At 39.6% G+C, this 7672-nt stretch overlaps 1 protein-coding gene across 1 annotated transcript in view; it reads right to left on the bottom strand.

Annotated features, from left to right (window-relative positions):
* Positions 1–6585: 6585 nt before the first annotated feature.
* The window catches only part of IL13RA2 (interleukin 13 receptor subunit alpha 2), a 92080-nt gene continuing 90993 nt past the window's right edge, over positions 6586–7672 (bottom strand). Inside the window, exons 10-11 of the mRNA XM_006082207.3 lie at positions 7460–7572; positions 6586–6720 (exon numbers count right to left, since the gene is read on the bottom strand). Coding sequence (XP_006082269.1) covers positions 6670–6720; positions 7460–7572 — 164 coding nt within the window. The 3' untranslated portion in view covers positions 6586–6669. The remainder of the gene's footprint in view (positions 6721–7459; positions 7573–7672) is intronic.

Raw genomic sequence — 7672 nt, 5'->3', positions numbered from 1 at the left:
GCTGCTGCAATGAGGAGGGCATGGCCCCCTTTACTGGTATGCTGGGCACTCCAGCCAGATGCAGCTGTTAAATTAACTCATTAATTACTAGGTTGCTTGCCTCTCACCTTTATTGTGATCTCTATGAAATATGTTCATAGAGACAATCTAAGAAATACTAGTGGCTCACTTTTCTTGGTTATTGAATAAATTATTGATTGGGAATAATAAAAAGTGAAGTAGACAAGAAGAATGGAACTGTGTAAGTTACTGAAGGTCTGTGTAAGTTGATGACAAAGAAAGAATATTAGAGTAGGAATACTTAATGGAAGGTCTGAGGCATGGTTATGCATTTTTGAAAGACATGGAAAGAGGGTTTGAAGGCTAATTTGAAAGTGTGAAATTTGTGAAGGTTGCGTATGTGATGAAAAGGAAAAGAGAAATGTTGAAAGAAAGAAGTTTGTTCTAAGACTATTTGCAAGAGTTGTAAAAGGGTCATAAAAGTCTCAGGGAAGTTTAAACAAAGGCCAGACCACTAGCTAATTTATAGCCTGCCTGTAACTAACAAGCCTGTATCTCCCCCTCCCCCCACACCAAGGACAGAGTAAATGGTTAATACAGAAAGGGAGGGGGAGAGGGGAAAGAAAAGGGAAAAAAAGGGCCATTTTACTCTGAGCAAGAAAGCCAGAGGTTTCAGCTCCAGGCCTGGCAGAGTGAGGTTACTGGGATGCTTCTTAAACTACATCAGAATATTCAGCAGAGGAACTGTAAGATATAATATTTTATTGGCCTGATTAAAAAAGAATTAATTCTGTGGTGCGGACCAAATTTTTAATCTCAAAACCGGTTTAAGTTTGAATGCTGTCTTTTAGAGTAATTACAAAGAGTTTGTGATATAATCTTTAGGTTACATATATTTGAAAATTTTTCCAAGTGTAAATTTCAAGACCTTGACCGAGAGATGACTTTAGGACATTCCAAGGGCCCTGGAATGACTAAAGGATTTATTCTCTCTTCTTTAAAAAAATATTTTTAAACTAAATTAGGCCGATCTAATATACTAGAAATCACGTGGAAAGCTTTGTTAAATAAAAATTAATAACTGTGCTATATATATATATATATATATATATATATATATATATATATATATATATTAAATGTTATAGAAATTTCAGTCTACTTCAGAAAGGAACTTGCACAGATTCAGAGGCAAGTTCAAACAGAAAACTTTCAGGAATAGCATAAGTCCAGTCAGGGACATTGGGCAAGCGTGGTGATTCTCTGCATCTGCCAGTGACACTCTAGGTATTTGTGTTTCATGTATTAGGGTTTTATAAGTTATTTTCAAGGTTCCATATACCGTTTGCAATAAGCCATATGCCATATGTTATTCTTTATATACAAATTTTTTTGTTGTTCTCTATGTCCTTTTATTGGGATTATTATTTACCAAGAGGTTGATGTCTCAGAATGTTATATCTTTTAGAAAAGTGAGTTTTTTTTATGAATTACATTTTAATAAAATCTATAGCCATGCCACTTTTGAATTTTGTCATTTGTGGACAGTCATTACTTTACTTTAATGCATGTTTAGGTATAGAAGACCCATGGAAAGGACTCTGACTTACTCTAAATTGCAGGCTTCTAAGAAGGTCATATCTTTGAACTAGATGAAGGTTTATAAAACTTCAGAGAATTATTAATTGGAATTAATACAAAAAACATACAGAAAATGGTACTCCCTTCATAGCATGCCTAAGTGAAATATACAGATGAGCACTAGTCAGAAGAGAGTGATATTCAGAAGTAAATTTAAACTTAACAAGGAGAAATTTTAAAATCTCTTCCACTACTATTTACAGAGTAAACTAAAGGTTACTATTCAAGCATTAAATCTCACCATTAATGAGACACCATAAAAAAAAGAAAGTTACTTTACTTGAAATGTATACATTGCAGTGTCAGCTAGCATGTCTCTCTCCCAGCTGTTTTCCTGGGAGGCAACCAAGTTGGTTGCCCTGTTTGAAAGAAAGTAAAAGTCTTTAAGGTGGATTTTAAGGTTTGGGGATAAAGACAGCAAGGATTAAGGTTCAGTAAAAGTAAAAAGTTAAGCCAGTGAATGGGAGGTTATAGCCTCAGGCAGTTCAAGGTACTAGATTTGGCTGGAAATAGATTCCACCCTTTCCACCTGGTTAACAAAGCAGAGAAATCAGGCAGAATATAAATCCTTTAATAGCAGGGGCAAACGTAAGAGTAGGACTAGAGCTGTTTGTACTCTCCCTGGATTTCTGGATACTGGCCAAACCAGAGTTCTGGCTAGTGGGCAAGCTCTCTGAGCCCTCATCCTAGAATCACTTCTTTTAAACTCTCCTCAGAAATTCAGTGGGTACTTCAAAACATTAGAACAGCAGTTCTCAACCTGTGGGTCACAACCCCTTTGGCGGTCGAACGACCCTTTCACAGGGGTCACCTAAGACCATCCTGCATATCAGATATTTACATTACGATTCATAACAGTAGTAACATTACAGTTATGAAGTAGCAACAAAAATAATTTTATGGTTGGGTCACACCATGAGGAACTGTATTTAAAGGGCCAGAAGGTTGAGAACCACTGCAACTAACCACCATTAATCAAGGAGCTGACGAAAATGCCTCGGCTTTTTTAGAAAGGCTCAGGGAGGCATTGGTTAAGTACACCAACATTACCCCAGATTCAGAATTGGGACAACTCATTTTAAAGGACAAATTTATCACTCAGATGGCCCCACACATCAGGAGAAAGTTGCTAGAATTGGCAATTGGTCCCAAGAGTACTTTAGAGAATCTCCTGAAAGCTGCCACCTCTGTGTTCTGTAATAAAGACCAGCAGGAGGAAAAGAGGAGAAACAAGAAAGACCAGGACAAGCCTAAGAGCCTCCAGTCAGGACCCAAAGGTAGGCAGGCAGTCAGCCTCAGTCACCTGTTACAACTACAAACACGTTAGACATAGGCACTGGAATTACCCCAGGGGGCATGGTGAACCCCGAAGCCCTGTCCTGTCTGTCAAGAAAACCACTGGAAGCCAGACTGCCCCTGGAGACGGAGGTCCCCTGGGGCAGGGCTGGCCACCCAGCTGGCCCAACAGGACTGATGGGGCCCAGTGTCTCCCAACCTGGCTCCTCAAAGGACTGTCATTTTCACCCAGGAGCCCCAGGTAAGCCTGACAATTGGGGGTAATGAAATTAATTTCCTCCTCGATGCTGGAGCCACTTTCTCTGTCCTCTCAAACCCTGGCAAATCATCCTCAGAGGCTGTAGCTGTTACGGGCGTGTCTAGGAAGCAGATAGAGAAGTATTTTTTTCTCTGCACCCCTAAAGGGTACAGCTGGGGTAAGTTGCTCCTTTCCCATGCATTCCTGATCATATAGAAAGCCTCATATTCATACATCAGAGGCAATATTGTCTCAAGCCTGAAGCTAGAGAAGGACTCAAGATTATAATAGACAATCTATTTTAGAAGCCCAAGATTTATTGAAACTATGTTATGGTCTGTACAATGCTCCCATCTCAGGAATACAAAAACCTAATAGGGAATAAGAACTAGTTCAGGACTTACAACTAGTAAATGAAGTAGTAATTCCCATTCACCCCATTGTCACCTATAGAGAAGTAACACTCTCTCTTTACCAACTGATCGAGGAGGCCCCAAAAGGACAGCCTCTCTGTTTTCGTCTGGAAACTCCAAGACTGAGCAAACTTTTAAACTAAAAAGGGCCCTTTTACAGGCCCCAGCTTTAAGTCTCCCAACAGGTCAGCAACATCAACTCCTGGATCCATCTGTCTGGAGTAAAGCCTTGAATACCAGCACGGGAAGAGGACGAAGCTGTATTGCCATCCACTGAATCATCGGACTTCTACTTGTGTGAGCCTCTGGAGGACCTAAAACTTCTCTTTCGAAAGAATCCTAAAGAGCCAGTGAGTACCAAATAAGTAGTATGCTCTGTTTTTTCTGGATAATCATTGTCTTCATCTTTCTAATAGTGCTTATTCTGTCTTTTTATGAGTGTCATTGGAACCCGAGGCTGGTACCAGGAGGAGACCTTTTCTGCCCTTGCTGGAACACAGACACCATAAAATGCTCCTACTTATAGCCCTTTCCTTTACCTCCTATACAGATCACTACCACCAACCTAACCAGCGCTATCTCTCAAGCCTCTGAGAATACTAGCCAAAACTTTAGGGACATTCTAAGGCCTATAGATTCTTTAGCACACATAGTCCTTACTCACAAAGAAGCCCTCGATTATCTACTAGCTGAACAGGGCAAAGTCTGTGCCACCATTAACACTTCTTGCTGCATCTACATAAAACCCTCTAAGGAGGTAAAGGAATGAACAACTCGAATCCCCCAACAAGCAGCCTGACTGAAAGGAAAAGGCCTCACAATCTCTCTTCCCAGAAATTTAGAAACAAATTAAAGAAATAATACCATCTTAAAAGGCTAGTTAGAGCCTTTTCTTGGCCCTCTGTGCATACTTTCTTATTACTCATCTTTGACCATCGCCTGTCTCACCTTTTGGTATGTTTCATATCCTCAAGTTTAGAAGCCCTGAAGCTACAGATGGTCCTCCCAATGAAACCACAGATGGAGGCCACTGATTCCTTCTTCCATGGACCCCTAGATCGCCCACCTCTGATGGGACCCTAACTGCTGCTTCAAATGTCCATTTGTCAGCAGGAAGTAGTCAGAAAGACCAGCATCTCTTGTCCCCAACAGCAGTTGGGGTTTCCTAATCAGAGGGGAGACTAAAAGGGTTAGCTAGTTAGTTTAATTAAGCAAGTTTAGAAAGTTTTAGAAATGGAAGGGGTCCATAGGGAAGGAATTCATAATGGAGATTTGAAGACGCCAGGGTGTTCATCTTACTTGTACAGAGAGTAGAGAAATGGAATAGGCAAATAGGAATATATCTGGCCCGTGCAATTAAAGACAGCCATAAACCAAAAGGCATCTCAGGCCTGAGCAATTAAAGTGACCATAAGTTAGGCCAAAAGTAGCCCTGACCTGAGTAACTGCAAGGGCCATAAGATAAGGCTTTCTCTGCCAACACAATTAGGAGAGCTATAAGATAGATCAACAATGACTCCCACCAACAAGATAAGGGGGAGAAAAAATGGGGGACACCACGTGGGCTTTGAGCTTTGAAAACTAACTCTATGCAGCAAAATGACCAATAAGAAGAGATCAGGTTCAGACAAAGAACTGCAGCCTATTTATTGCCTCAAGACAAAAAAAGCAGTGGTCACCCTTCTCAGGGGCCCCTCGGTCTGTCCAGGAGGGACAGAGTCTTAGGTTTAGAATTTAGAATTAGGTTTTAGAGGTAGTGCCTGCTTGCAATAAAGTTTCTGTACTTTTCACCTATCACCTTTTGTCATGGCTTCAATCTTCGAAACCATCGAGACAAGAACCCAGGAATTCAGGACGTTCCAGTTCAATTTTTCGCGTTTCACTCCCAAACTTTTATTGTGTAGTTTGTGACATTTGAATTTTTCAAATATGATATCTAGTCATTTTATTATTTTCAGCCTTTTCTGCACGGCATTCCTCTCACTTATTTCATTAAACGTGAAGCATACTTTAAACTGGAAATGTATTTAAAACTTCTTCTGATGAATCCTCTCTACAGGTTGTTTATAAAGACAAACAACCTTATTCATGGTGAACACTGTCATTTCAACTGCAATTTTTAAAAAAAATTAGACTCTCAACCTTTCAAGATTGGACACTATCTCTATGGCTTAGTGCAAATTGCAACATCACATTGTATTATTAATGCAGTGGGCAGTTATATAGGCATGAGCAGGGCAGGAAAGATGGGCCAGGTGAAGAAGGTCACCAGGGTGGAGCGCCTGGGTGCCTAGCAACGGGCAACCACTCCCTTAAGCATTAACCACTGGAGATGATATCTAGGCCTTAGCTCTCTTTCAGCTCCAGGCCCAGTAAAGCAGCAAAACCATGTGGAGAGTTGCTGTGGCTGACACCAGGACCAGCTTCATTGACTAATGATCCCCTCCCCTAGTGCCACCCAATCAGTGGAGACAAAGACTTGAGGAGACACACCTGGAAAGCTGATGGTTATTCTATTGAGATCCTCCACTGAGACCTCAAATAAAAGCCCTGAGGATGAAGGACCAGCATGGCTCTCTCTATGGAGCATGCCCTGTGGTTCCTCACCCCCATCTTCCCCAGGACACAGGCATTCTCTCTCTTTTCTGGGGCATGTCCAAAGCTCTTATCTCTCTCCCTCTTTCTCCTAAGTGCCAAAGGCCCTTCTACTACTCCTGTGATACTCTAAATAAACTTTCTGTTATAATTTGAATCTTGGCTCTGAATTCTTTCTTCTTAGCCAGAACTCAAGAACTGAGGTTAATGCCTGGTGCCATGTTTCTGCTGCTAACATTTGATACATCACTGAATAGAATCTGACCCATCCCTTGACTTCTGTATGTGCAGCACTCTCACCATGGATTAATAAGGAAAAACCATGTGAACAGAATCTAGAAAATTTGCTGCTAGTTGAGGCTTTGAGTGCTCTAAATACTTAAATACAACAATGCCTTTATAATCAGATTTATTCAACACTTGTAGAGAAAATTCAGTTCAATAAGACTCATCGTTAACATTTGTCCATAAGACGAAATGACTGAGTCAACAGATTGTCTCTTGTCGAGGAAAAACTTCTTGTTTTTTCTGCAAAATCTGAAATTAAAAGAGAGCTTCATTATCAACAAATAGTCATTAATAACACAAACTATTTGACTTAATAACTCATGGGAATATGCAAAAAAAAGCATTCAGCAGAGAAATAAAGTGAAACCTTTCATACACATTCACAGCTCTCTTTATCTTTAAAAGACTTGACTTTGAGATATTTTCCTCGAAGTCACAATTCCTCCTGAAATCCCTCCAACTCACAGTAATCCACCTTCTGAAATTCTGTTACATTATCTGCACAACTCAAACAGCAATCATCTAACATCAGCTCATAATGCAGGTTACATTTTTGTATGAATTTTATCTCCCTCAATTACAAAATGAGCTCTTAAAAGTTAGGCACCCTGGTTTTGAATTTCTGTGATCCTTTGCCTATGGTATATTAGTAATATATTTCAGAGTATGTCCATTTTAAGTCACTCTATCCTTTCTTTTCTCCAGTAACTCTTTCTTTGTTTTTCCCCTAATCTAAAGGTAAATAGTGTTTCATTTTCTAAAGCATTATTCTTTTATTTCAGCAAAAGTAAATCCACCCCAAAATGTAGCTTTTTAGGGTTAATTTTTAAATTGTATTTTCTGAAGACATTATCACAATCCATACATCAATTGTATACCCAGAGTGTGCAGGCAAAATCATAAAATGTAGTTCCATCAGTCCTAAATGCAGGACATATTTTTGTTATCTACTGTCCCAGAGTGAGCATTATAATGTTATACAACTTACCATTTTCTGTAAAGTTTTTTGCTTAGACACAAGCAGACAAGTTATTACCAAAATTAAAAATAAGATAAAAGCAAATGGTATCAAGAAAGATAAGATTTCCTCCTGCCGGACACCTAGGTGGAAAAATCACATAAAAGGGGGGAAGGGTTAGATGTTTACAGTTATTTTTGAAACAAAATTATTTTATAAATAATCTAGGAAATGGTGAAGAGC

This window comes from Myotis lucifugus, unplaced genomic scaffold (genome assembly GCF_000147115.1).
Source record: "Myotis lucifugus unplaced genomic scaffold, Myoluc2.0 scaffold_2, whole genome shotgun sequence".
NCBI lineage: Eukaryota > Metazoa > Chordata > Mammalia > Chiroptera > Vespertilionidae > Myotis > Myotis lucifugus.
The sequence above is the reverse complement of the archived record's forward strand: the minus strand, read 5'-3'. Positions and strand labels throughout refer to the sequence as shown.